Here is a 13,999-nt window from a genome sequence, read left to right on the forward strand (position 1 = left end):
GCTTATCGGAATTGTGTTCGACTCATTTTTCCCAACAATTCAAATGGACATCAATAGGTAAAATTGCAGACAGGTAGCAAGTGAGTGTTCAGGAACTTTGTTATATTTAAATTCACTTCACTAACAAAAAATCATATTGTATACCCACATTACATTGAACTAAACAAACTCATGCCTTGTTACGGTGCATTTCCTAAAAGGTCTTTTGTGAGGTGTTATGTTCTTGAACTTCCTTCTTGCTTCCCTCCTCCCCTCAAAGCCATGAAAATGGCAAAATACAACCAAGCACAACCATAAGATACATCTAGACATGACAGATGCATTAACACACAATTCTATCCTAATCGACACCACTCCACTCAATCAGGACAGCCAAAGAACCAGGCAACAGAAAAGCTAATTCAAGATAGCTTTAATCATTAAATTGAAGACTAGGGATATGTGGGGGGGAAAGAAGAACACAAAAACACCCCACAGACTTTCAGTCAATGTTCACAGCAACTGCAAAATTAAAACAGTCACCACATGCCTTCGTAAGAGAACAGCAGAAAGGACAACATTAAAAATAAATATCTTTGTCCACATGAAGCTAGACACAGATGAGCAGTGCCAATTAATAACTTGAAGTCTGGGTCTTCATATAAAATGTAGTTATGAAAGATCATTGAACAAAGGAATGGAATCTACAGATTGGCAAACCGTACCCCATAGCTATCTAAAGACACTATTTTTTGCACTGGACTTTTAATGATTCATAAAATCGTACATTTCAGATCTACAGTCTTTATTCTGACTTCATGTTTTGCATAGGACTAACAGCAGAACTAGTGCTTTAGGGCTTTTTTATCATAAGAATGCAATACACAGTCATTTTTCTTTATTTCTCAGAGATGCTTTCAAAATCAGAGACAAGGGGTTCTCAGGTTCAACTAAATAGCACTATAGCATTTAGCGTTAGAAAGCATTTAGGTTTGGACCAAGCACACGGCTTTCAGCAGCAAAGTAACAATTAAAAAAAAACAAGGTTAAAAAAATTGAAGAGCTACAGAACGATGACAGACCAGCGATACCCTATGTATGTATTTTATTGTCCAAGTATATTCCACAAGGTCACAATGGTGAAGGAAGACAAGAAAAAAACAAAGAGGGGGGAGGAGAAGAATCTTTCTACTCAACTTCTCCCAGACCAAACCAAGCCCAACAGCTGCAGCATCTTTGCAGTTAGGGTGCACTCAGCGAGTCCTCTGCTCTACCTGCCAACTTCTCACAACTTCATGCATACGAAAGTCAGCAGACCTTTACTGCCGTGCATCTGTGAATTATGAATGTGTTTTTATACCTGTAATTTTTTTTTTTTTTTAAATGATGTACCTTCGGACAGAAGCAGCACATTATGTCCAGGTCTTCCAGCGCAGCCATATCATTCCTGCTGCCTTTGTAACAGCTCTACGGCCTGTGAGAAGCTCAAGAAATACAAAACTCCCCACAGAAATGTAGATGCCTTCACATGCCTAGGACCTTGGCATGCCCCAAGCACAATGTAGTCATTATCTGAGGATTATCTGGTTCTGATCTCTCTCATCTTCCAGCTTTGGTGGTATTTTTTCAACTTCTAGAGGGCAAATCCCCAGGCAGTTGGTAAAAAAAAAAAAAAGAAAAAAGAAAATAACTAAGGCTTCTTTCAGAAAGCTTACATTTTCTATGGGAAGAAGGAGAGCTTCATCTATCTTAGAAATCTTACACAAATAAACAAGTATTCACACACAACTACAAAGGTAGTTGTGCTCAACATAAGAAAGTTAACTAACTCAAAAATACATAGCAAGCTACAGCCGTTAAAATAGAGGATAATTGGTAGCGTTGGTTACACAAGCTCACTTCCGTCTCATCTTCCTAAGGAAAACAAAAAGCATCTTTGATAAATGCAAAACAAAAAAATGCATTCCAGATAGAACAATACAGAATTTCTCAGAAGTCTGAAAGTGTAATCCCTGGAGGGTCCAAAAGACAGAAAAGCCCAGGAAAGGGTCACTAAACAGCAATTTGCATCTTAACATCGTCTTTTGAGAGTTGCAATCAAGAGTTTGAGAAGTGGCGGGACAAAGGTAATTCAGAAGTAACTGAACCCAAAGTTTAGTCAGACTAAACCCAAATTTCTGCAAGATTACTGGGTTTTCAATTGTTCCTGCCACTTCATGTATTGCTGTTAAGAGAGTTAGTCTTGCAAATAGCTCTACTATGCCACCCATCGAGTAGCCTCGCCCCCCACTGAATTCGATGAAAAATTAATGAAGATAGGTATTAGCAGCTATTCGTGCTACCTGGAACCTGCAAAGGCAAGAAATGTAAATCAGCACCACATGACCAAAGAAAAGTTCTTTTTGATCTGATTTTGGAAGGAAATGGTTTTCTAGACTTCTTTGAAGGACCTGAGCAGGTAAACATGCTATTTTGAGTTTCAGTGTTATAAAGAGAGTGAAGATTATCACTCACATAGTGCTTTGTACAAGTAAGACCACACAGAATCACTAACTTATTATAATGGCAATAGCAAAGACTAAAAACCAGACTGAGTTGAAACAGCTGAAGAAGCACGCAGTCCATCTCTTTCTAGCAACAAGTGTGCAGAAATCATCAGCTACCAACAACAGCTTTTATGCTTTAAATTCTTTTAACTTCTAATTCATAGAAAGACCCGTAGAAGGTTAACAGAATGTGAAGCCAGCTCTGAAGAAGCCTCTTCCCAAGAATAACAAGAAAACAAAATGTCAAACTCTGCGCATAATTGGCAAGTATCAGGCATCTCTCTCTGCTTCAGGCAACGTTCATTCCATTTCATTCAGACTTATGTTCAATCCAAGTACCTAGAAACTAAAATGCAAAAGTTCAGCAGCACTGCAGCTTTCCAGCTGGAGGACACAGTGCAGAGTGGTGAGGGTAGGAAAATGTCCAAGATACTGAAGTTTTCCCAAGACTATGAAAAAATTGAAATAGAACCTAGATAGCCCTAATAAGCTGATTTTCTCCCTGTGTGGAACACAAAAAATAAAAACAAACCACCAAACACAAAAATACAGTCAAACCTTCATGAGCAAAAATATGAAGCGAAGCTCCATTAAAAGCATTAGGACAGACAACCCAAGCTTTCCCAGCTGAACTATCAAGACATAAGGGGCCTTGTTTCAGCTTGACAAAAACCTTCTAGGGCCATGCAACTGTTACATATATTTCACTAGAGTCTCTCAAAGATTAATTTTGCATTAAAGAGTGGTTTCAGCATTTTATGATTAAAAATACTGGACTACAACAGACAAAAAACCCTCAGGTGCACAGGACTGAAACATCCATACAATTCCTAGCCATCCTATTACAGTACACTCAAATACTTGACAACTTTGGCAGAAGTATTTAAGGCAAAAGAAGTAGAAATATTCAGAAGCATTCATATTTGTGTTCCCATTTAAATATGCGTTTTCCTATTTTTCACATAGTATTTATAACTAGATGTTTCAAGATGTCACCTAATGAATTGACAGAAGTTGGCACAAATCTTCCCTGGACTTTGTTCTCTAGAACATGAAAGAGATCACTGCCAAAAACAGGACACTAAAAATCAAAGCCACCAGCTTGATTTGCATTCTCTTCCATTTCTTATATTAGACACATAACAGTGCAATAGTTAATGGCTCAGCTTAATATATTAAGCTTTTTTTTTTCTTTCCAAAATCGTGATTTGGGTAATTTGTATTTCCAAAAAACTGTGATACATTTTAATTTCAACATATTATAGGTCAATTACAGATTGCCTGACCTTAACAGCTGTTTTACAGGCTTGATTCTTATTGAAATCAACTGAGTCAGAAAATGATGAGCACCTCCCACAATTTTTTTCATCTTAATTGCAAAGAAACTACGGCAGATGATACATGAAAAACAATTTTGCAAGTAATCTGAATTAACAGGATCGTATTATAGAAAAGCAGATATAAATACACCATATTTGTCATAAGGAAAAAAACGAGTACACTGCGATGACAAACTGACATCTTTGCATACCTCAAAGCCCTTTTGTTCACACCCCTGCACAACAAAAGCATAAGAGGATCCTTCCTACTCTGTTTTTCTCTGTCAAAATGTGGGTACTGGTAACACCCTTAGAAAGACGATTTGTCATGTGCAGAGTCTCAAAAGAAGTAAACAAAATATGATTGGGAAGAACAGGAACAGTGTTTTCCTCTTTTTCTTCCAGCAGCGTAGGTCTACCACAGCACGAATCTGGCCATGAACTTACAGTAAAAATCAAAGTTTTCTAAAAGGCTCAGGTTAGTTAATAATTTTTTTTCAAGTTTTCAGCACTCCTTGGAAAATGTTCTTACTGTCTTTGGTGAAAAGTAGCTTCCAATGATCAATAATGCAGGAAGCAACACAGACAGCCATTACTCATTTTCTTTCAGCTCAGAAAGCAATTATTTGTTCCTATCTGGTATAATTCACTCATACAGCAGACACAGACATAGGTCCTTATCTTAGTGGAAAGTAGACCTCAGGTAGACTAAGTTAACAGGACAACATCTGGAAGTGAAATCATTCCCCCAGGCCTCTTTACACCTGAGATGCACGTACTAGTTTCTGACCAGCTACATATGGAGCTGTAAAACATACAGGCAGATCTTACTTTTGGAAATGTTAATTGAGGTGGTTGTCTCCAGGAATCCCATTTGACAAACCCACAGGCTGAAAATGGAAAGGGTAGCAGGTCAGTGCCTGATTCCATGGGTGCCTGCTGAAATCATACTGCAATATGAAAAAATTAGCTTTTTTAATAAATAAATAAATAAATAAATTGCTAAGAAGAACCCCAGCTCTACTCTCAATTCAACTAGTACTCACAGAGGCTCTCTACTTTCACTCTTCCTTGCAGTTACTTCCATGTAAAGAAGGACTAAAATCATCCCTCTATCAGCCCATGATATTTGCTATTTCATAAAGTTACCAACATGCATATGTTTGTCTGGCAAAAGCTGCAAATGCCTTCAGCAATGTAAAAGTTTCTAGTATTCCAGCCAGAAATAACATCTATAGTCTCAACTACTTGATAAAATACGTGAGAAATAATTCATACCCCTGTATGTGGGTTACATTTTGTGCATGCATGCTCATAGAAAGGGAAGTGTCATTAACGTAGCTTCAAGGAAATTAATTTTAGGTCATCAACGTTAAGGTCTCGATTTGCTGGGAGATAAAAGAACAGCGAAAACCACCAGATGGATTCAAAAAGGCAATGGGAAATAACTGTCTTTGAGCCATATCCTGCCTTCTTCAATTATAGTATTATGCAGGCAATTCTAATTTCAGACACATGGCGATGTTTGTTTTTTTTATATATATATACATGCTTAATAAATCTACCACATGCTCTTTGTTAAATAGAGTCCATCAGCTATACAAGCTCTAAATTACATACAATTTTAATAATTCAGTGAGTGCACACGTACTCTCTTCCTCATACATCACCATGTATCAGGGGTGTAGTTGTTTAAGTGAGGCCTTTAATTAATGAGAGGTCAAGTCAGAGAAGCCAAGCATGGGTGGCAGCTGCAGTTGTCTTCCAGGATAGGGTGACAAAACAGTTGATGACTGGAGTATGAGGAAGCTGCACTCATCTCTAACGTGCTGCCTCTGCCATGCTATATATAATTAAGATTTCACAGACTGGACTGGTTGCTCTTTTGGGGAAACAAAAAAAAATAAAATAAAACGAGTAAAGTCAAAATCTAGATGTGGAATGGAAATCTTTTCACCTTGCATTCACCACCACCCAGAGAGACAAACTGCTCTCCATTAAACCATGGAACAGCCTCTACATCCCCTCAGAAGTTCCCCTAAGCCCCATGGAGGACTCGAAGTTAGACCATAACTGGCAATGCCTTCTCAACAGCTTTCCTAGTGCGACATCTGAATGGATCTCACAAATCTGCACTTATTTGGCTAGGGGTGCTGGAGGCAGAGGCCTGAAAAGCCACTGTTCACACTGGAAGGAAATCTGCAGTTAACCCATAGCAGTTCCATTGCTAAATACGCTGCTCGTGGCACCTGAATGCAAGAAGCAGATTTTAAAAACAATATACACTGGGAAAGTAAAGTACTAAAACAACACTCTTGCTACAGTTCAGTGATTTCCTCATTTATATGATTTTAATTATGACGTTTTAGTTTGGCAGAAAGAATAAAAAATATCTAGCTAGAATTTTAAAAATCTGGCCACTAAAAATGAAACTGAAAATTTGTCCCAGCTCAGAAATGAAGGGTTTATAATATCTGTTCAATACTCACAAAGAGCTACCAACCACCTCTCAAAACTGCGTGACAAAAGAAACCAAGGTCTTTACAACCTAACATTTTATGCTCTTAAATACAAAACTCCCCTAAATTAATATTTTTGGTTACTCTCAAAGTCCATGAACTTTTCTAGAAGTGTCAGGCACGGATCTTCAGCTTGTCTGTAACCTCTAGACAGCGTTACAGCATCCTGAAAACCTAGGCCTGTTGTTGTAAAGGGAATAACTGGAATTACAAAACAGGAGATGGTTTGCATGCACAGCTGGTCTCCTTTCTCCATCTACATTTCTTGTTATTCACAGAAGTAACAGATAAATAGAACAGTAGCAATTTGATCATTTTCATAAAACTACGAGAGTTGTCATGCATTTGTTCAGAAGGTTTATTAAGGACCTGACAAAGCCTTTATTAACTAGCACACTTTTGAGCTGACATTTAGGATTATCTCTCCTTATTTCTTCCTCCTTCTCCCAATTCATTTGCTTAATACTTCAAGGCAAACTGAAAACGAATAATTGTGAAAGCAATTAGACAAAAAAAAAGAACTGCTACTGAGAAAGTCTTACAAAGATAAGCCTTATCAAACTTCAGCAGTAAGGAAATGAGAAGCAACATATGGATCACTTCATTTACCACCAAAACACATTTATTTATGCATTCAACCCCAAGCATTACACAAGAGTATGGGGACAGAAAGTAAAGCCCCTCCAAGCAACAGGAACCACAGATACGTATTAAGCAAGCAGAATGGAAATAGCCAGTTTGGAAGGCAGCCAGAGCAGAAGTCTTCACCTTGCATTCGATGCTTTTGGGGCACGAGACAGGAACATGAAGTGGGAGGTGACCTGTGGGCAGGAAAGGTACTACAGCAATTGTGTGGCCCGGCTGCAAGACCAGCCTTCCCAGCCTCGACCAGAGGATACGCTGTCAAACGCAGCACAACCACGGGCAGACAGGTTCAACACAACAGCTACACGCAGAGAGAGAGAACGCTAAACCTAGACAAGAGCTTTCACTGTCTGCTTAGTATCACATGGCGGGCACTGCTTCCTAACCAAACTGCCACTATACAAGTGTCAGCATGACTATCCTCTCAGAGAAGCCTTATTCTTTGGGCTACGTCAGAGGAAAAAAAAATGTCTGTTTTATGAGCCCAATCTTAATCCTGACTTCCAGTGACACAAAATTATTTCTGCAGCTATTTACTTTCAGATCATAACTTCATTACAGCTCACAACAGGTTAGTTACATGTTTCAGCCCACTCTGATCTGCTTTGAAATCTCCAGTGTCAAAGGTGACAGTAGCCTGGTTCGTACATATGTTTTGCTTTTTCTTTTTTTCTTATATATATATATATAAAAAAATAACTGAAGTTAATTTAAACAGAACGCACTAAATCCAGAGTAAGTTCTAGAGTCTTAGAGCTCTCCTCTGCATAAGCTACTAAAACCCAATAAAGCGATTTTTAGGACTCAAACAGATCCTTTTGAAGAGTGTCCTAATTCCCGAATATGCATTTCCATGCTCTTTTAAGAGATCTTCTTTTAAACTTGACCGTGCCATCTTCCCACAGCTTACGGGTAAGTACCCTGCATTGACACGATAAGCAGTCCAGGCCACCCAATGCTTCCACCAGCACCGAGGGACATCCCTTGGTTATTTCCTGTCATCCAACACCAATGGGGTCAGAGAGCATAACAGTTTATAAACCACAGAGACACGAGGTAATGAATATTAAAGCCTGGTTCATACAACGATTCATTTGTGCTACCCTCTTGGCCTTTATGGGAAAACACCACTGTTTACTATGTTTTATTGATCTTCTGTTATCCCTTGTCCGTCAGTCCTCTTGTCTTCCAGAATACTAACTTAACCACGCTGCTATGTATTGATTTGGTCTTTGCACAGCAGAATAACATACTTTGCTGTTTGGAGAGGACAGAGTTAAAATAGATAGGAGAAAAAGTCAATAAACAGGGAGCTAGGAACTTCGGCGAGCAGGAAGGCAAGATGACAGACCAGAGAATATGCCCTTTTCCACTACAATATTCTCAACTCTTTCCAAACATTAACAATACGCTTAATCAGAGACAATAGTTCTGTGTACCCGGAGAATAAAGACAACTGTAAATAATCCGACACTTCAGAACCTCTCTTCTTGCAGAGGGCAAAGGAGGAAGAAAAAACACTTGCAAAACTTACCCTGAAAACTTACCCTGCAGCTGTTTCAGCCACTCTAAACCACTGTAGTCAAAACCTGCTGCTCTGCTCCTTTTCCAGGACTTCCAACGGGCTCGGGAATGGCTTTGGCTAACAGGAAGTTTTGAGGCAACTCCTCTCAGATGCCTTAATTGAGCAATTTCAACTTAAGACACTCACTTTTTATTTCCCAGAGATACTGGTCATCAAGGACTCCCACTAAAGAAACTGCAATGCATCTGTTAATCAGGTCTAAAAAGGGACACCTCCATTGCCCTGGAGATCCCAAATAACTCACTACTGTAACAGCCTTGTTCCACAGCAGAAAACTACAGAGAAGGCAGAGGGCATAGGAACAGTAACACAGGCAAACAGCGCCTTACAGAACTGGTCTGATTGGAAGTCTCGTACTACACTGGGCATACTGCTACTACACTTGCCAAAGAGGGGCCTTGTGCTCTGTAAGCATGCTCAAAACTCAAACTAAGTTAGTAAATGGCAGCCTGTAATATAAAATTACTCCAATAAAGGACTTGTGTGAAAGAGCCTCAATATCACCTTAAAAGACTTTACATTTCATTTGACAATTAAGTAGGTACTTTGCGACATACATTGTGCAGAACTTGGCCCAAATCCAGGCAATTCCATTCACCTCCAGATCTTCCAAGGAAAAAGACACAGAAGTGTTAACTCTTCAGGTGCTTAAACGTCAATCCTCACAACACTCCCGGGGAACAGGCACACAGAGGCTACGGCCATTTGGTGCACAATCTTCACGTTTTGCTGCCTCGGGCTGCGATGGGATCTTGACCGATAATTATTAACTTTCTGTCTTCAAGTTTTGGGGTTTGACATGCTAACAGAAGCTTAAAAAAACACGTTAAACTGTCCAAGAACAGATAATTCACAACTCAGACATGAGCATTGGGTCATATATTTTTATGACTCTGTAACTGGGATTCTGTCTCACACATCAAGAAAAGAAGTTGAATTCAACTGTTTGTTTTAGAAAGAAAAACAAATCCTTTACTTTGTGGATCTGAACCACAATCCTCTACAATAATGGAGTAGTACAGTGTTTTTTTTTAATCAGCAATCAAAAACATCTTTACACGTACCATAACGATATGCATCAGTGCACTGAAGGAAATAAACACAGAATGGAAAACGCTAACTGATAATCCTAAAGCTCTCACTATTCACTATGGTACCTCTGAAAGCCATAAACGTTGCTCTTTCACTAGAGAGAGGTTTCTGAGGAACAGACAGCATTGTACTTTGCAGTTCTGCCTTTGTTCCCTAAATGTTAAGACTCCTTTTCCCTCAAGCCACGATTGTGCATCAGAAAAATCAGCTGGATTCAGAAAAATTGTTCCCAGATTGCACCCGTCTTCTGTTTGCTGTTTCCATTCCAGCCCACAAAGAAAAAGATTTTGCGCATACAAGCCCACAGAGAAACCCTGCTCAAAACAGGGCCAACTTCAGCCCTTGTATCTAGAAGGGGACACCACGAACAGGGTTAATTGCACACAGCATTGCAAGGCTGGTTCTGACCTTCAGAGTTCTTGGACCACCAATATGAGAGAAGTACATAAAAACTCAGACAAATTCATAGGGAGGCTTTTCTTTGAACAGGTCTTTCACTGTACTGCCGGCACAAAGCCAACGCTGCCTTAACTCCCTCATTTGCCCCTTAAGTGCTGCATTCTTCATCAGTCCTGACACACAGTATTATTCTCCCTATTTTTCACAGTGCCACCGTCTTCCTCCCTGAAATCACAACATACCCTTTCTAGTGTCTACTTTGCATTACCTAGAGTAAGAAAAGTCATTGTTCATCCCCTTTATTGGGCACACATGACATCCTTATGCATTTCCAGAGCTGATTTCTATTCTGAATATATTATGCCTTTTCTAATACCAAGTATGCACTCATGAAGGCTCACAGTATTAACTCTTATTGTTATTTCTCTAACCTCTCAGCCTACGTTATGCTCCTCTTTCCCAAAACACGTTGTCATCTAATTGATTCATTTAGGGCAGTAAGGACTTCTAGAACATGATGCCTTTATTCAAGGATAAATGTTTCAAAGCACACTGAATTAACACTACTATTCACAGTGAACATCTGATATCAACATTTCTAGCTTGCCAATGGAAAAGAAGAAAAATCCAGAGATTTAAGTGACTTTTCCAAGTGTGTAAGACCAGAATTTACTCAACCTCCTTTTCATTCTTTTGAAACTTACAATTTACTCAAATAAACAAGCGTTATCCTGCTTCAATTGCTGGTCCGGTATTGCCAGCTCCACCAGCTACACTGCACCACAAGTTACCTAGCTCATGGGCCATAACATGCTCGAGCCTGGTCCTCAATATCACACAAAGAACAGGACTGGGGAACAACAGCACAGGAAACGTGCCTTTATACACGTTCACTGCCACGCTCATGCCTGCTCATCTGTCCAGCTCGCACAACGTAAGGTTGGTGGCCTCTCAGGCATGCCACAAGAGATTTCTTTACTCTGATTTCATCTAAAGGATCAGGTTCAGTTAGCAGAGAAAGGTGAGGTTAGAGCAGCACAATCCCCAAATCTATCAGCTAACACGGTGTTCAAATATACATCTTCACTCTTCTAGCTACATGACTTTAAGTTTATCCCTGTTACTTTCTCTCTTTTTACTAGACAAGTTTCACTGTCTCCCATTGCTTTATTCACACCTCTACCATAAAAGAGAAGTTATTGGCATTATATATTCTGCCTAGGTTTCCAGCTTCACATTCTTTAGTTTGTAACATAGTTGTCTTAGAGTTTACTTACTTACAAAGTACTAAGTATTTGTTATTAGTACTTGAAACTACTAAATTATGTTATTATCCAAAGTAAAAAAAGTAAGCAATTAAGAAAAGTACTTCATTGGGCTGTGTCCTCTTTCAAGTTCTCACTTCGGATTTCATGAATAGATTTTCTTTTCTGAAATAAAGGTAACACGGGTCATTTAAATAAGTTCTTTGCAAAGTTTACAAGGGATGTACTCATCTTAGTAATACAATGCACAGGAGATATTGTACAGCAGCCTAGCAGAGTTCAGTAAAAGACGTCTTTGAACACAGGATTATCTTCTTGGTCTTTTGCTCAGAAGAGAAAGCACTTTACTCAACCCTACTTGGAAACACTACCACACACATCAGCACCTACTTGGAATATGAAAAACGTGCCACCCACAACAGAGCAGCTTGTTGGATCAGCTTTGAAGTCAATCAGAACGGTAACCTCTCATACATTATAAAAGAACACGAGTCTTTAAAAGCCAATTCTAACATCAAAAACGTCAGTTTACTTTCTTTGCTCAACTTAAACTGCTTTTACCTCTAATTTAGCACATTTTCAATTCAGAGAAAATTAAAAGGAGGTACTCAATCACACTGCCTGAATTTTATTCAGAGATTAAGAAAATAGAGTTATTTTAAAATTCCAAATACAGCTACATTTTCCAGTAAAAAAATACGCCCCGGAGACTGTGAGCCTGCCTTGTTTTTCCTGAGTTACACAGGCAAGAACCTCTTGAAAAAGGAGTTGTGTGAAGACAGAGGAGTATGACAAAGCATCTTAACAGAGAATAGTCTTAGAGCAGTAAAATCTTACAATAATTTATCTTGCAGTTTCAATATGAAAGTTACAAAAGTTTAAATTAAATCGAGTTGTGTACTAAAATCCCCCAAATGATGGGCTATCGGAGGAGTTCCTTAAGATATCTGCTGACAGATACACATCTCCAAGAAGTTGAGCACAGACATCTAGAAGGAACTTCAGCACATGCCGAAATGACACTGTAAACAGAGTTAGGCACTGAGCTGCAATGGAGGGGTAAAATTCAGTGACACTGACAACTAAAAGAGAATCAGAAACTGAAAAAGCTGACACCTAGGACAAGAAAAAGGAAACAAATTTGTGTGACAGAAAATCTCTCTTCTCTTGATACCAAGAGCAAATTAAAAATCCTCCCCTCGCCTTCCATCAAGAATAAACATCGCAGTTTCCTCTGCTGCTTGTTTTTCAGCTATTCCTTCCACTCCAGCAGCACCCATGCCAAGCTGCACATCCCACCGCGGCCAAATTTTTATCTCAATTACACTGATGTAAGCGGGAAGTAACTCCATCCCACCGAACCTTGCCCAACGGTAAAAATAAACGCCTCAAGCCCCAGGCGGTGCGGCCAGCCCCGACCCAGGCACCACTCACCGTGAGCGGCCCCAGAGGCTGCCCGAGCCCCCGGGCTCCCCAGGCCGGCTCCTTGAGGGCAGCCCAGCGGGCCGGTCCCCTCAGGATCGGTCCCCCCAGGATCGGTCCCTTCAGGGTCGGGCCCCTCAGGATCGGTCCCTTCAGGGTCGGTCCCTCACGGCCACCCCAGCGGGCGCCGCCTCCGCCGTGCCCTAGGCCCTGCCCTGCCCGCCTCCCCTCGCCGCCGGCCGCCCCGTCCTCCCGCCGTGCCCACAGCCCCGCGGACACCACGGGTGCGGCGGTGGCAGCGCTTCCAGCCCCGGCGGCCGCAGCGCGGTGCGGAACGGAGCCCGGCGGCGGGCCGAGGCGGCGCGGCGGGGCCCGCCCTGCGCCTCAGCTTACCTTACCCGCGGCTCATGGCACTGCCCGGCGCGGCCCCGGCGGCCCCCGGCCCGCGCCGGGCGGCGGCGAGGGGAGGAGAGGCGGCGGGGCTGCCCGGCACCGCCAATCCGGGCCCCGCGGGGGGCCGGGCCTGCCGGAGCCGCCGCCGCAGCGCCGGGCTGAGGGGCGGAGCGGGGAGAGGGCCCGCCGCGGGCGGAGGGAGGCGGGCTGAGGCCTGGGGAGGGTGGAAGGGGTGAGGTGGGCGTGAGGGGAGCGGGCTGGGCGGCCGGGGGGAGCGGGACGGGGGAGGGATGGAGTCGGCCGGGGCGGGGACCCCCGGGAAGGAGGAATCGCCTCAGCCCGCTCGCAAAGTTTCAGTCAGGCGGTAAGCGATGACACAAGGAAATGCTTCCCCGAAATGAGGAGCCGCTCAGAGGAAACTGGATGACCAGCGCAGGGACTATAAAATGATCTCCTTCGCCCAGTCACTTGGAAAACATCTCTGAATGACAAGTGCCCCGATGGAAGGGAGGCTGAGTTTGTGAGCAGCGCGCTGAGCAAAGCCAGGAGCTGAGGCCGTCAGCCACGCTGGCCTCGACGCTCCAGTGCGGGCCATGTTTCCTCCCACCGGTGTTAAGAAAAACCTGTTAATTCCTCTTGCTTGTGTCTGTGTTGACCAGGTTTATAAGCAGCCAGTTCTGGAGAATGCTCTGTTTGCTTTGGGTTTTTCTTGTAAACTGTATGTGGCGGTTTTGCAGGTAAATTTTTACCCCCGTAATCTCTGACCACATCACTTCATAGAAGCAGACACTACCTGCAGGAAATGCATATGCAAGCAGACAAAATAAAGTGCTTT

The 13,999-nt window shown here is 41.8% G+C and overlaps 1 protein-coding gene across 7 annotated transcripts in view; it reads right to left on the bottom strand.

Moving 5' to 3' along the window:
- TEX2 (testis expressed 2) overlaps window positions 1-13,319 on the bottom strand; it is a 75,041-nt gene extending 61,722 nt beyond the window's left edge. For 2 of the 7 annotated variants that reach the window (XM_048064611.2, XM_066980094.1), the window contains exons 1-2: window positions 9,151-9,167; window positions 8,556-8,686 (exon numbers count right to left, since the gene is read on the bottom strand). In XM_048064611.2, the coding sequence (XP_047920568.1) occupies window positions 8,556-8,686; window positions 9,151-9,152 (133 nt within the window). In that variant the 5' untranslated portion in view covers window positions 9,153-9,167. Of the gene's footprint in view, window positions 1-4,675; window positions 4,734-8,555; window positions 8,687-9,150; window positions 11,398-12,783; window positions 13,040-13,164 lie in introns of those variants that run through there. The other 5 variants (XM_066980095.1, XM_066980096.1, XM_048064613.2 and 2 more) reach the window with 5 other exon arrangements.
- Between the last annotated feature and the right edge of the window lie 680 nt (window positions 13,320-13,999).

This window comes from Anser cygnoides, chromosome 19 (genome assembly GCF_040182565.1).
Source record: "Anser cygnoides isolate HZ-2024a breed goose chromosome 19, Taihu_goose_T2T_genome, whole genome shotgun sequence".
Lineage (NCBI taxonomy): Eukaryota > Metazoa > Chordata > Aves > Anseriformes > Anatidae > Anser > Anser cygnoides.